This window comes from Saimiri boliviensis, chromosome 5 (assembly GCF_048565385.1).
Source record: "Saimiri boliviensis isolate mSaiBol1 chromosome 5, mSaiBol1.pri, whole genome shotgun sequence".
Lineage (NCBI taxonomy): Eukaryota > Metazoa > Chordata > Mammalia > Primates > Cebidae > Saimiri > Saimiri boliviensis.
In genome coordinates this window covers 147,560,041-147,574,628 of record NC_133453.1, presented here as the reverse complement: position 1 = coordinate 147,574,628, position 14,588 = coordinate 147,560,041, and the positions used below count along the sequence as shown (strand labels likewise).

The 14,588-nt window shown below is 49.1% G+C and overlaps 1 protein-coding gene and 1 pseudogene across 1 annotated transcript; both read left to right on the top strand.

The window, feature by feature from the left end:
- The first annotated feature begins 2,202 nt into the window (after window positions 1–2,202).
- Window positions 2,203–6,411, top strand: MAGEL2 (MAGE family member L2). The gene has a single exon (XM_074400138.1). The coding sequence runs from the start codon at window positions 2,302–2,304 to the stop codon at window positions 6,019–6,021; it is 3,720 nt and encodes a 1,239-aa protein (XP_074256239.1). The 5' UTR covers window positions 2,203–2,301; the 3' UTR covers window positions 6,022–6,411.
- Window positions 6,412–6,831: 420 nt separating this feature from the next.
- LOC101048108 (glyceraldehyde-3-phosphate dehydrogenase pseudogene) lies at window positions 6,832–9,621 on the top strand (annotated as a pseudogene).
- The last annotated feature ends 4,967 nt before the right edge of the window (window positions 9,622–14,588 follow it).

Genomic DNA, 14,588 nt, shown 5'->3' with positions numbered 1-14,588 from the left:
CTGAAAGTGGAGATAGTATTGAATCCTATATGTAGTACGATGTTTTCATCTGACAGCCGAGACAGCTAATAAGTGAATAACAGGGGGGTAGCGTATACAGCATGGATACACTAGACAAAGGGATAACTCATGCCCCAGGCAGGATGAAACAGAACGATTTCATAATACTACTCAGAATGGCATGTAATTGAAAGCTTATAAATTGTTTATTTCTGGAAATTTCCACTTAATCTTTTCGGACCGCAGTTGATTGCAGGTAACTGAAACCACAGAATGTGAAACTGCAGGCGCTGGAGTGCTACTGTGTTCACTACCTGCTCATTAACCACTTAGTAGCTGCCTCAGATATCAGTTCCGCTGTCGGTTTCCCAGTGTTTGTGTTCAAGGAACTCTTGTTTTACTTAATAATGGTCCCAAAACACAAGAGTAGTGATCTTGGCAAGTTAGGTGTGCCAAACAGAAGCTGTTAAGTGCTTCCTTGAAGGAAAAAGGTGACAGTTCTCCACTTAATAAAGAAAGAAAAAATTGCACGCTGAGATTGCTAAGATATATGGCAAAAACAAACCTGTGAAATTGTGAAATTGTGAAGAAGGAGAATGAAAGGGATACATAGTATATACAGGGTTTGGTGCAGTCTTCAGGTTCAGGCATCCACCAAGGGGTTTGGAATGTATCCCCTGCAGATAGCTGGGAGGCTACTATATCATCAAGCACCCTTAAAATTCCGACTGTTTAGAAAAGAATTTCCTGGGAACAACAACATCACTTAAATGCCCAGAAAATCACTGAAACCTCACCCGCTAATTCTTCTATTATTGTTTAAGGCAATAATAATATACTTTCCCTTGGATCCATAAATTACCAAATTTGAGGGCCCCGGGCTATGGGTACCCAGGGAGGAGTGGGGTGTACCCTTCGTCGTCTTCATCTGCCCCCTGGTGGCATGTTTTGTCACCCTGGACTACTGCCCTAGGCTACAAACAGCCTCTTTAAAAGAAATATCCTTGGTATTCAGTACTTTGTGTGTTTCCAGAAAACTTTTCAACTACTGAGATTATCAGTTCCTTTCATCATAAAGTTGTATAGTATTGCCCAATAATGTTATTGTCATCTGCTTTATCTGTTAATACTTGATTGTCTCATATTTAAACTGATTTTTTATGACGAGTATTTTCCCCAGAAATTTTGTTATGCTTTGCCTATTTTTCCTATATATCCAAATGCATCAATTTTGGATCTATTTATATACCCATTTTGTTATCTTCGGGTGCATTATTTGGTTTTCACTTTTACAATTTCTTTCCTGCTCTGAAACTGAAAAGCACTGAGAAACCTGCTCTGTTCCCGCATCTGAGCCATCCCACAGGCAGTTTTCCCCACGCTAAAAATGCTGTCTTCCATTGATTTCTGGCACGTCTCTGTTTCCGTGACTTCTTTCTCTACTTGCTGCTATCCGTTTTCTCCATGTGTCTCTAACATGCCTATCTTCTTCAAGACATAGCGCAACCACATTCCCTTCCACATGTCTATTTTTATGAGGAATAGCCGCCGAGCAGGACTCCCAAGACATCACACGGGAGTTCCTACAGGGCATACTTCCTTGGCAAGTCCCGCAGCACCGCAAATGCCCTGTGTCTGCCAACGCTCATCAGCCTCTCTTCTCATACGCCTCCCCCGGGACCCTAAGAGAGTAACAGTCCCTGCAACTTCCCACTTTCCCGGGACAGCTACTTGTGTGCCTTCTCCATTTCCTTGACTCCTTTATTCAATTATAATACAGGTATCTGTCTGCTGTCGCTCCTAAAACTCTCTTATGTAAATGCACTTTTTTAAAAATTCTGCACCTCACTTCCGAGCTCAGACCACACCATCTCCCCGGTCTTGGATACCTTCCATGTTTCCAGTGGTCTCGTCCCACTCCACACTGCAGTACAGTGATTTTTCTAAAACATGGACCGGTTCCTGTCACTCCCCTGTGAAAACTCATCCATGTGGAGTCTGACTGGTCTGCATCTGGGGGCTGGACAGAGCGAGCAGGGATCCTGTGTCAGTCAGGACTTCGGTAGACGCCCCTGTGCAATATCCACTTGTGGTGGTCGGGGGCGGGGAAGGGGCGGGATTGAGCCCCCTTCCCCCCTCCTTCTTACTGCGGAAAGCTGCGGAGCGAGCGGCACTCACTTCCTATTCAGCATTCAGCAGGGAGGGAGCCTCTGAACGGCCACGTAGGCATTCTCTTCTCTCTGGAGGAAAAGGCCCAGCAGCTGTCCGAGGAAAAGACCCACCAGCTGTCAGCAAAGGGACATGTCGCAGCTAAGTAAGAATCTGGGTGACTCGAGTCCTCCGGCGGAGGCCCCGAAGCCGCCTGTCTATAGCCGCCCTACGGTTCTGATGCGGGCCCCGCCCGCTTCCTCCCGGGCTCCGCCAGTCCCTTGGGATCCACCTCCAATGGACTTGCAGGCTTCACTGGCCGCTTGGCAGGCACCTCAGCCTGCCTGGGAGGGCCCACCGGGCCAGCTGCCTGCCCCAGTGGCTCCGATGGTCCAGCCTCCTGCCCTAGGGGGCCCGATAGTCCCGGCTCCCCCGCTGGGTGGCCCGATGGGGAAGCCTCCAACTCCCGGGGTCCTGATGGTGCATCCTCCGCCTCCGGGAGCCCCGATGGCCCAGCCTCCGACCCCGGGAGTCCTGATGGTGCATCCTTCAGCTCCCGGAGCCCCCATTGCCCATCCTCCTCCTCCGGGGACCCCAATGTCCCACCCTCCTCCTCCGGGGACCCCGATGCCCCATCCTCCTCCTCCGGGGACCCCGATGGTGCATCCTCCCCCTCCGGGGACACCGATGGCTCATCCTCCCCCTCCGGGGACACCGATGGCTCATCCTCCCCCTCCGGGGACACCGATGGCTCATCCTCCCCCTCCGGGGACACCGATGGCCCAGCCTCCAGCTCCGGGAGTCCTGATGGCCCAGCCTCTGACTCCGGGAGTCCTGATGGTCCAGCCTGCTCCTCCCGGAGCCCCGATGGCTCAGCCACCTCCAGCAGCCGTGATGACCCAGCCTCCGCCTTCAGGAGCACCGATGCCCAAGCCTCCAGGTCCAGGAGTCCTGATGATTCATCCTCCAGGTGTGAGAGCTCCGATGACCCAGCCTCCAGCTTCAGGAGCACCGATGGGGCAGCCGGTAGCCCCACCTGCACAGCCGATGGCTTCTTGGGGCCCGCAGGGTCAGCCTCTGATCCTGCAAATCCAGTCTCAAGTCATAAGGGCTCCTCCCCAGGTTCCCCAGGTTCCCCAGGCACCCCCGGCGCAGCTGGGCACACCCCCGGGCTGGCAGGCCACCTCTTCAGGATGGCAGGCCACGCCACAAGGCTGGCAGGCCACCCCCCTGACCTGGCAGACCACGCAGGTCACCTGGCAGGCACCAGCGATTGCCTGGCAGGGGCCCCCGCCCATGCGCCAGGGGCCCCCGCCCATCCGCCCCAGCCCACCACCCATCCGCCCTGGCCCACTACCGGTGCGCCAGGCCCCACCGGTAATCCGCCAGGCTCCACCGGTGATCCGCCAGGCCCCACCGGTGATCCGCCAGGCCCCGCCGGTGATCCGCCAGGTCCCACCGGTGATCCGCCAGGCCCCACCTGTGATCCGCCAGGCCCCACCGGTGATCCGCCAGGCCCCACCGGTGATCCGCCAGGCCCCACCGGTGATCCGTCAGGCCCCACCTGTGATCCGCCAGGCCCCACCCGTGATCCGCCAGGCCCCACCGCTGATTCGCCAGGCGCCGCCGCCCATCCGACCCGCTCCACAGGTCATGGCCACCCAACCACCTCTCTGGCAGCCTCTGCCACCTCCACCCCCACTGCGGCAGGCCCCGCAGGCTAGGCTGCCGGCCCCGCAGGTGCAGGCGGCGCCGCAGGTGCCTACGGCCCCACCTGCTACGCAGGTACCCGCGGCGCCGCCCGCTGGCCCGCAGGTGCCCCAGCCTGTGCTGCCGGGCCCGCTGTCTGCCCCGCTGCCTGCCCCACTACCTGCCCCGCTGTCTGCCCCGCTGTCTGCTCCGCAGGCTGTGCCCTGCCCATCCATCATCTGGCAGGCCCCCAAAGGTCAGCCCCCGGTGCCACACGAGATGCCGACGTCGATGGAGTACCAGGAGGTGCAGCAGACCCAGGCACTGGCCTGGCAGGCCCCGAAGGCTCCCACTCACTTCTGGCAGCCCCTGCCTGCCCAGGAGGCCCAGAGGCAGCCCCCCCCCATGGTCCAGCTGGAGCAGCCCTTTCTGGGAGGCCCCCCCTCCCAAAAGGCTGTGCAAATCCAGCTACCCTCGCAGCAGGCGCAGGCCTCGGGTCCGCAAGCAGAGCTGCACGCACTGCCCATCCAGCCCCCCTGGCAGGCCCCGCCTGCGGTCTTGCAAGCCCAGCCGGGAGCCCCAGTAGCGGCGTCAAATTTTCCCCCGGGCTCCGCTAAATCATTGATGACTCCATCAGGAGAATGCAGGGCCTCTTCTATAGACCGCAGGGGCTCCTCTAAAGAGCGCAGGACCTCCTCGAAGGAGCGCAGGGGCCCTTCAAAGGACCGCATGATCTTTGCTGCCACCTTCTGTGCTCCCAAGGCAGTGTCGGCTGCCCGAGCGCAGCCGCCGGGCTCCTGGACAAGCCTTCCTGCCGCACCGGAGACCTTTGCTGCCTCTTCAGGGGTCTTCCCGGCTACCTCCCAGTTTCAGCCTGCTTCTCTGAATTCCTTTAAAGGCCCCTCTGTTGCCTCAGAGACCCCAAAGTCACTGCCTTATGCGCTGCAGGATCCCTTTGCCTGTGTAGAGGCCCTGCCTGCAGTTCCATGGGTCCCACAGGCCAACATGAATGCCTCAAAGGCATCCCAGGCAGTGCCCACTCTCCTGATGGCGACAGCAGCTGCCCCCCAGGCAGCTGCCACCACTCAAGAGGCCTCCAAGACCACCATTGAGCCACCACGCCGCTCCGGCAAGGCCACCCGAAAGAAGAAGCACCTGGAAGCCAAAGACAACAGCCGTGGACACAGGCTGCCCTTTCGTGACTGGCAGGGCCCAAGGCCCTGGGAGAATCTGAGTGGCTGGGAGGTCCAAAGTCCTGTTCAGGTCCTGGGTGACTGGGAGCACCCAAACACCCCCCGTGGCCTGAGTGGCTGGGAGGGCTCTAGCACCTCCAGGATCCTGAGTGGCTGGGAAGGGCCCAGCACATCCTGGGCCCTGGGTTTCTCTGAAGGCCCAGGGAGCCCTCTGCCCTGGATTGTGTCTGAGGTCCCAAGTGTCTCTCCGGGATCCAGTGCCACCCAGGATGATTCCAAGGTGGGGGCACGGCCCTTGTCCCCTTTGGATGAGAGAGCACTGGTGCAGCTCCTCTTAGTCAAGGACCAAGCCAAGGTGCCTGTCCAGCGCTCAGAGATGGTGAAAGTCATCATCCGAGAGTACAAAGATGAGTGCTTAGATATCATCAACCGTGCCAACAGTAAGCTGGGGTGTGCCTTTGGTTATCAGTTAAAAGAAATTGATACCAAAAGCCACGCTTACATTATCATCAACAAGCTGGGCTACCCTACAGGGAATCTGGTGGCATCCTATTTAGACAGGCCCAAGTTTGGCCTCCTGATGGTGGTCTTGAGCCTCATCTTTATGAAAGGCAATTGTGTCAGGGAGGATCTGATCTTTCATTTTCTGTTTAAGTTAGGGTTGGATGTCCGGGAGACAAATGGTCTCTTTGGAAATATGAAGAAGCTCATCACCGAAGTGTTTGTCAGGGAGAAGTACCTAGAGTACAGGCGAATCCCCTATACTGAGCCTGCAGAGTATGAATTCCTCTGGGGCCCTCGAGCATTCCTGGAAACCAGCAAGATGCTTGTCCTGAGGTTTTTGGCCAAGCTCCATAAGAAAGATCCACAGTCCTGGCCATTCCATTACCTTGAAGCGCTAGCAGAGTGTGAGTGGGAAGACACAGATGAGGATGAATCTGACACTGGCGACAGTGACCATGACCCTGCCAGCAGACCCCCTCCCCGCTAATAAGTGTAGCAGAGATCTCGTTCCTGTGTTTCCCTGGCCAGAGGCTCCTGAGAGGGTGGGGGGACATTTGTGTTTCTGGTGTTTATGTTCCGGTTCCACGTGTGTAAGTTTGGATTTCAACTTGGTTTCATATCTGCCAAAGCTTTGTACATTTTTCATGTGGTGTTGATTTCAATCGGCTAGTGTTCTACTCTGTATTTTGGCATCTGTAATTTTAAGTGAGATCTGTGATTCTCTGTTTTGTATTATGATTGTTATGTTTTGGTATCAGCGTTGTGCTGGCTTTGTGAAATGAATTGAGAAGCTATCCATCTCCTTCTGGTATAGTTCTTGTTGCATTGTAACCGGTTGTTACTTGAATGTTCAAATGACTCATCAGTAAAAACTGTCTACGCAGAAGTAAATATCTATATCTATATATAAATATACTTTCAGCATAACAGAAGTGTTTGTCTTTATTCTAATTTTTACACTAGATAGTACAAGCCAAGTTTTGCCGTATTCTCTGAATAGACATGAATACCAAGACTACTCTCAGTCATAGTAAAAACCACGGTGCTGAAATTGTTTTCGAAGGGGAGTGCTCCATTCATCTTTACAAAGATGCAGTGATTTAAGTGGGTGGTAAAACATAAGCTTTCTATTAAACCAAAATAAAGCTTCACAAGTCAGTGAGGCTGAATTAGGAAAGGGGTCACATTCCAACCTCACAATACTCTTTCAAAGGAGGCGTTATTATCCCTACTTTGTAGATGAAGAGATAAGGCTCCAGGAGATTAATTAAGCACAGACCTTAGTGCCCAGCCGGTAATGTTATTAGAAGCAGAAATGCCCTTAAGGGTATGTGGGGAAGGAGGGCCATCTGCCTGTGGGACCACAAGTAACCAGGTGGTCTTGCTGCATGGAGAAATTGGCCAACAGGGCATTTGTCACTCATATGGGTGTCCAGCAGTTCAAATTTGGGTTTCATTAACACACGGCTATCAGGATGGAAATGTGCTCCCTGCAAGATGCCCAGGGTTATAACAAGGAAAAGGAATAAAACAGGTTTCATTGAACTAGAAACGCTGCTGATGGCAGGCAGTACTGGCTGGGTTAGGGGAGGGTGGTGGGGTTCCTAGCAACGTGGAGTTCTAGGGGAAGGTCCTGGGAGGAAGGGTCAATTCTAACAAATAGGGAAAGTTAGCCAGCAATGCCTGAAGTTGCTAAACAACCCATGGTCAGCCCTTGGGTATGAGGCTGGTCTAGGCAGGAAAGGGACAAGGGAACGAACTGGCCTGAGTGTTTTAAGGAAGGATATTCAAGCACACAGAAGGCTGGTGTACACAAAAGGACCTTCCTGAGGTCATGCTCTCTCCATGTGGACAGAGGAGCATCAGCCCTGCTTGCCACCCTCTACCGTCTTATCAGAAGGAAGAAATTCAACTCCATATCCCGCTTCTAGGAACCCAAAGTCCCAGATGAGGTTAGTGGCAATGGTGGAATTCTCCTGCCACCTAGCGGTGCCACCGCAGCGGTGCCACCGCAGCGGTCCCAGCAGCAGCGCCCCTCCCACGGTTCTTAACTACACACCGTGCGTATACTTGGATTGTGACCACTCCTTGCTGCATCACTTTTGCCCATAATTTTATCTATATCTGTGCCCAGACATTCCTTATTTTCTCGTATAGGCCAAGGTGGCATCTGTTTTCAAGTCCAATCAGTGCTTCACGCAACAATTTCTGCCCTTGGTCCTGCAGCGCTGCCACTTAGAAAGTTGACTAGGAGAGGAACCCACCAGATGCAGACTCTATTCCTCGCACCCGCAGAGCTGAGCTTTCCAGGACGATGATTCCTGTCCCGGGACCCTGCCAGATTGCAGATCTTCCCCAAGATGTCTAAGTGGTCAGATACTCCAGAAACTGGGAGACAGTTTTCTATAAACTCCTTGGGTCAGAGAGTCCTTCATGTTTGTCCACAAGCAACGTTTAGTTATTTTTACCAGAAAGCAAATAGCCGCTGAAGGAGGCAGCAATGCCCCAGCTGAGAACGGTTCCCAAAGGACGTTTAGCTAGGCCAGTAAATTGGCATATTGATCTAGTATTTCTTGTTTGTGTTTAGTTTATTTATGATTGCTTATAAAGTTTTCTCCAGACCATTAACTCATAGAGTGCCTGGGCAAGATGCTCTTTGTGGAACAAAATTTTGAAAGTAGCATCACGGACTTTGGTGCCACGCTTAAGGTGCGGGATGGGTCTGCTCCATGGTAGACAGGCTTACTTCCCAGCTACAAACCTCAGTCTCACACGTGACATATAGCTAATGGCCTTCATTAAAAATGCCAAGGACTGAAAACCTGAATTTTTTTATATTGCAATGAGATACAAATTACAATAATAAAAAATTTATTCATTACCAATGAGTAAACTAAATTAGTTAGATATTCAACTGAAAAGTTTAAGGAAGAACAGCTAACGTGAAAATGAAAAGCAGCTCTCTGCTCCTCTTGTTCGACAGACAGCCGAATCTCGTCTCCCTTCGCCAGCCACATCCCTGAGACACCACGGGGAAGGTGAAGGTCGGAGTCAACGGATTTGGTCGTATTGGGTGCCTGGTCACCAGGGCTGCTTTTAACTCTGGTGAAGCGGATATTGTCGCCATCAATGATCCCTTCACTGACCTCAACTACATAGTCTACATATTCCAGTATGATTCCACCCATGGCAAATTCCCTGGCACTGTCAAGGCTGAGAACGGGAAGCTTGTCGTCAATGGAAATCCCATCACCATCTTCCAGGAGCGAGATCCCTCCAAAATCAAGCGGGGCGAAGCTGGCACTGAGTATGTGGTGGAGTCCACTGGTGTCTTCATCACCATGGAGAAGGCTGGGGCTCACTTGCAGGGGGGAGCCAAAAGGGTCATCATCTCTGCCCCCTCTGCTGATGCCCCCATGTTTGTGATGGGCGTGAACCATGAGAAGTATGACAGCAGCCTCAAGATCGTCAGCAATGCCTCCTGCACCACCAACTGCTTAACGCCCCTGGCCAAGGTCATCCATGACAACTTTGGTATTGTGGAAGGACTCATGACCACCGTCCAGACCATCACTGCCACCCAGAAGACCGTGGATGGCCCCTCCGGGAAACTGTGGTATGATGGCTGTGGGGCTCTCCAGAACAACATCCCTGCCTCTACTGGCGCTGCCAAGGCCATGGGCAAGGTCATCCCTGAGCTGAACGGGAAGCTCACTGGCATGGCCTTCCGTGTCCCCACTGCCAACGTGTCAGTGGTAGACCTGACCTGCCATCTGGAAAAACCTGCCAAATATGATGACATCAAGAAGGTGGTGAAGCAGGCGCTGGAGGGCCCCCTCAAGGGCATCCTGGGCTACACTGAGCACCAGGTGGTGTCCTTTGACTTCAACAGCAACACCCATTCTACCTTCGATGCTGGGGCTGGCATTGCCCTCAACGACCACTTCGTCAAACTCATTTCCTGGTATGACAATGAATTTGGCTACAGCAACAGGGTGGTGGACCTCATGTCGCACATGGCCTCCAAGGAGTAAGACCCCTGGACCACCAGGCCCAGCGACAGCACGAGAGGAAGAGAGGCCCTCACTGCTGGGGAGCTCCTGCCACACTGAGTCCCCTCCCACACTGAATTGCCCCTCCTCACAATTTCCATGCAGACCCCTTGAAGAGGGAGGGGCCTACGGAGCTCCACCTTGTCGTGTACCATCAATAAGGTCCCCTGTGCTCAGCCAAAAAAAAAGAAAGAAAGAATGAAAGAAAGAAAAGAAAAAGCAGACAAAGACTGGGAATAGAATATAGGAAACTACAAGTTAAAAATCCGTGGAAATGAATTCAAATCCCACTTCTGGCCGGGCGCGGTGGCTCACTCCTGTAATCCCAGCACTTTGGGAGGCCGAGGCGGGTGGATCACGAGGTCAAGAGATCGAGACCATCCTGGTCAACATGGTGAAACCCCGTCTCTACTAAAAATACAAAAAAATTAGCTGGGCATGGTGGCGTGTGCCTGTAATCCTAGCTACTCAGGAGGCTGAGGCAGGAGAATTGCTTGAACTCAGGAGGCGGAGGTTGCGGTGAGCCGAGATGACGCCATTGCACTCCAGCCTGGGTAACAAGAGCGAAACTCCGTCTCAAAAAAAAAAAAAAAAAAAAAAAAAAATCCCACTTCTTTGAAAGTGCTAAAACGTAGATAGCATAGTACAAATCTTTTTTACTACAAAATTGAGAAGAAAACCCAAACCTGGAATAGACAAAAGGTATCACATGAAAAAAAATTGCAAATAACTGTTGAATCTGCTACACCTCACTAATATTTAAAGATAGAAATATTAAATCAGTATTCTAGTTTTCATTTATTAAATTGGCATAAAATAAACTAAGACCCCATTCGACATCCAATGTCGATGATATTGTTTTGAAACTGGAACTGTTATACACAACCAGTGAAACTGTAAATTATTACAATTTGCCCAGAAATCAATGCGGCCAACTCTGTCTTCAGGAGGCTTTAACACATTAATACTATTTTACCTAGAAATTTTTCATTTGGGAATATGTGGAATGAGGATAATCTGCAAAGAAGGGGCAAAGACGTCATAGAGAAAGCTGTTTATGAACACGTAGGAGATTTATCAGGGTGTGCCCATGACCCCCTTCCCTACATAAACATACAATGTCAAGGGAGTACAGTGAGTTTCTGCTGAAAAAACCACAGGCTTCCTCAGAAAACAACTTACAATTTGTTTTTCAACACACAGAAAATCAAAGACTCAGCATCCACTACTATGGGCTGTAGCGAAGAGTCGTTGCGATCTGTGGCGCCAGCACACTTCCCACAAAGCCGTGAATGATCTCAGCCAAATCCACTTCACATGAAGCCATATGATTTCTACTGAAAAGAGAGTGCCAAACAGTTCTCAAAGTGACAAAATTCAGTGTACTCCTATATAGGGTGTTCAACTGTGAGTTAATGTTTTAGGATATTTGTCTTAAGAGGACGATCTGAATTTTGGAATATTTTTACTCAAAGACATGACGCCTGAAAGCAACAGAGAAAAGGAACGGCTGTTTGTCACAGCCACCGGTGAATCAACCTTGTCAGCAAACCAGAGGTAAGGGCGGCAATGACTGATGGAGCACTTTCTAGATTCAGGTGCCAGGGCCCTGTGGCTGCCGTAATCTGGGCATGTAGCCCACCCTATTAATTTGCCTCAGAGTTATAGGCGCTCCCAGAACTTGGCAATTCACACCAATGGTCATGATACTCAAAACGATACAAGAGCATTCCTGCACCCCTGCCCCTAGCTGCTGGGGCTGGAAACGGGCATTTTTCTCCCGGGTTTGATCAATCGGTTGCCAGGTCTTGCAGGTTTTGCCAGTTTGTATACGCAGTGTTTTTTTCTCCTCTCCATCCCTGAGGACACGGTTTCCTGCTTGAACTTGCCAGTTTCCTTTTTCATGGTGTCTGCCTTCAGCACTGCCAGGTAATCAAACTTCTGCCTTGGCTGCACAGGAAATCAATGCAGATTTAAGGCATCTCAGGACCCTGGGCATTCCTCAGAGTAAGGTGCAGCACCCCTCAGCTCACCTTCCACACATGAGGGTCAAGGAGCAGCTGGTTAGAGTAGGTTTACCTACGGAGAAATCTACAAACTTGGCCAGGTGTCCCTCTGCTGGACAGTTCCAAGAATTCCATGAATTCTGAATTGAAAACCTGAGCCAGCCACTAGGAGGGTCCTAAGGAGAAAAAGTTCCTGATATTTAGGGCCCAAGTGACATTTTCCTGTGTGCAAGCAATTTTGTTCTTTCAGATTTCTCAGAGGGTTTCATTGTGAATTCTACCAAGGGATATATACAACAGTACTAACGCAGTAGTACAATCCTCTAATCTGTTGAGATTCTCGAAGTTATATCTGCCTCTTTCTAAGAGATGACACTTAGGAGGAGCCTTCTGCATTATCATCTTCCTCCTATTCTTATTACTGACATTAAATAAATCATTCTGGCTGTGTCAGGGACATGGCCTTCTCTTAGCAAATGGTCTGGCTGTGCAAGCTGCGCATTCACCTCCAAATGAGAGCTGCTTTCTGTGCTGTCCCTTTTTCTGAGTGAATTCAGCTTGTGAGCTGCTGTTAACAGAAAGACTGATGATATGCAGTCCATCAGCAATCACCACAGAGCATTTTCTAGACCCAGGAGACTTCCTGGAGCTGCTCTCTAATGGCTCAGAATCTTCCCCTGAAACAGCCAGCGGGGTGGGGCCACAAAGCTGTGGAATCGAAATGTTGGCTTTGTTAGCTTCTGCAAGACAGCCTCGAAAACATTCTATCCTGAAATAATCATAGATTCAGAGGAAATTGCAAAAACTGTGCAGGGCAGTCTCGTGTACCCTTAATCTAGCTTCCCCCAGTGTTTATATCGTGTATAGCTGGAGTACAATATCAAGGACATGGACATCAAACCATCTGTACATTCAGCTCGATGCCGTCTTATCACATGTGCAGATAGTGTGACCAGCACTGTGATCAAGATACAGTGCTCTTCCACCACCACAAAGATGCCTCTCAAGCTACCCCTTTATAGCTGTGTCCATCTCTTTTCCCTCCATCCTTAACGTCAGGCAGTCACTACTCTGTTCTCCATCTCTATCAATGTAATTTCAAGAATGGGCCCTAAAAACGATAACACCTTTGAAACTGGCCTCTTTTCACTGAGCATCATGCCCTTGACATATATCTACACTGTTGTGGGTATCAATCATTCACTTTTTTGATGCTAATAAAATATTTACTGTTTTATGGAATTAGCTGTTTCCATTTTTTTAGCTGCTGCAAAGTTGCTAGGATGTATGCACAAGTTTTTCTAAGGATACACTTTCATTTGTCTGTGCAAATGCCCGTGGCGGTAATTGCTATATCATTTGATAGGTCTATGGTTACTTATTTAAAGAGGTTTTCAGACTATTTTCCAGAAGGGCTGTAACATTTTACATTTCCACCAGCAATGTATGAGAAACATTTATCTGCATCCTCACCAGCAATTGGTATAGTTTTTGTTGTTGTTGTTAATTCACCTGTCCTAATCAATGTGTAGTGATATGGCATTGTGGTCTTAATTTACATTCCTCTTACGTCTAGAGTTGTTGAACATCTTTCTGTCAGCTTGTTTCTCATTTGTATATCCTCATTGGTGAAATGACGGTTCAGTTTTTCTAAGCAATTTTGTTTTTTAGCTGAAATCTTGTTCTGTCACCCAGGATGGAGTGCAGTGATGCCATCTTGGCTCACTGCAACCTCCACCTCACCTTCGGGGTTCAAGTGATTCTCATGCCTCAGCCACCCAAGTAGCTGGGATTACAGGTGCACATCACCCAGCTCAGCTAAATTTTTGTATTTTTAGTAGAGATGGGGTTTCAACATGTTGGCCAAGATGATCTCAAACTCCTGACCTCAAGTGATTCACCTGCCTCGGTCTCCCAAAGTGCTGGGATTATAGGCATGAGCCACCATGCCTAACCTCTAAGTGAATTTTTTAAAAAATGTATTGAGCTTTGAGAGTAATTTCCGTATTCCAGATATGAGCTGAGATTGCACTGAGTCCTTTGAAAATAATTTCTATATTCAGATATGAGTGTATTTTGCAAGTATTTTCCTGTCTCAAGTGTGGCTTTTGTCTTCATAACTGGGCCTTTCACACAGCAAGTTTTAAATTTCGATGAAGTCTGATTGATTGATTTGGTTTTTCTTTTATGGGTCATGCTCATGGTGTCATATACATCTAAGTACTCTTCATCAGATCCCAGGTGTCCAAATGCTCTGTTACGTTTTCTTATAAAAATTTAAGAGTTTTATGTTTTATATTTAAATCTATGATTGATTTTGGGCTAATTTTGATTAAGGTATAAAGTTTAGCTGAGGTTCTTTCTTTGCTGTGTGTGTGTGCTTGTGTGTGTTTGTGTTTTGTTTTTGCCTTTGGATGTCCAGTAGTTTCATTAACATTTTAACATTTCTTAAAAATACTATCTTTTCAACATTGAATATTTGCTTTTGCACATTTGTAAAAATTCAGTTAGCCCTATTATGTGGGCTATTTCTGGGTTCTGAATTCTATATTTTGTCCCATTGCTGGATAACACAGATATTTAAAAGGTACATATAGATGTGTGTATTATATACATAGATATATTCCCCCACCGATTCCATACTGTTGTGATTATTGTCATTATATAAGAAGTCTTAAAATTGAGTATAGGGATTCTTCTCATATTCTTTTTACAAAATTGTTTAGCTATTCTAGATCTTTTGATTTTTCACATAAAATTTTAAAAAAGCTTGCATACATCTACAAAATGTCTTGGTGGAATTTTGATAGGAATTGAGTTAAACTTGTATGTCAAGTGGGAAAGAGCTGACGTTTACTACACTGAGTCTTCCAATCCATAAACACAGTATATTGCTCCATTTATTTGGATCTTCTTTGGTTTCTTTCATCAACATTTTGTATTTTTCAGTATACTTGTCCTATACATGCTTGTTAGGTTTATAAGTACTTCATTCT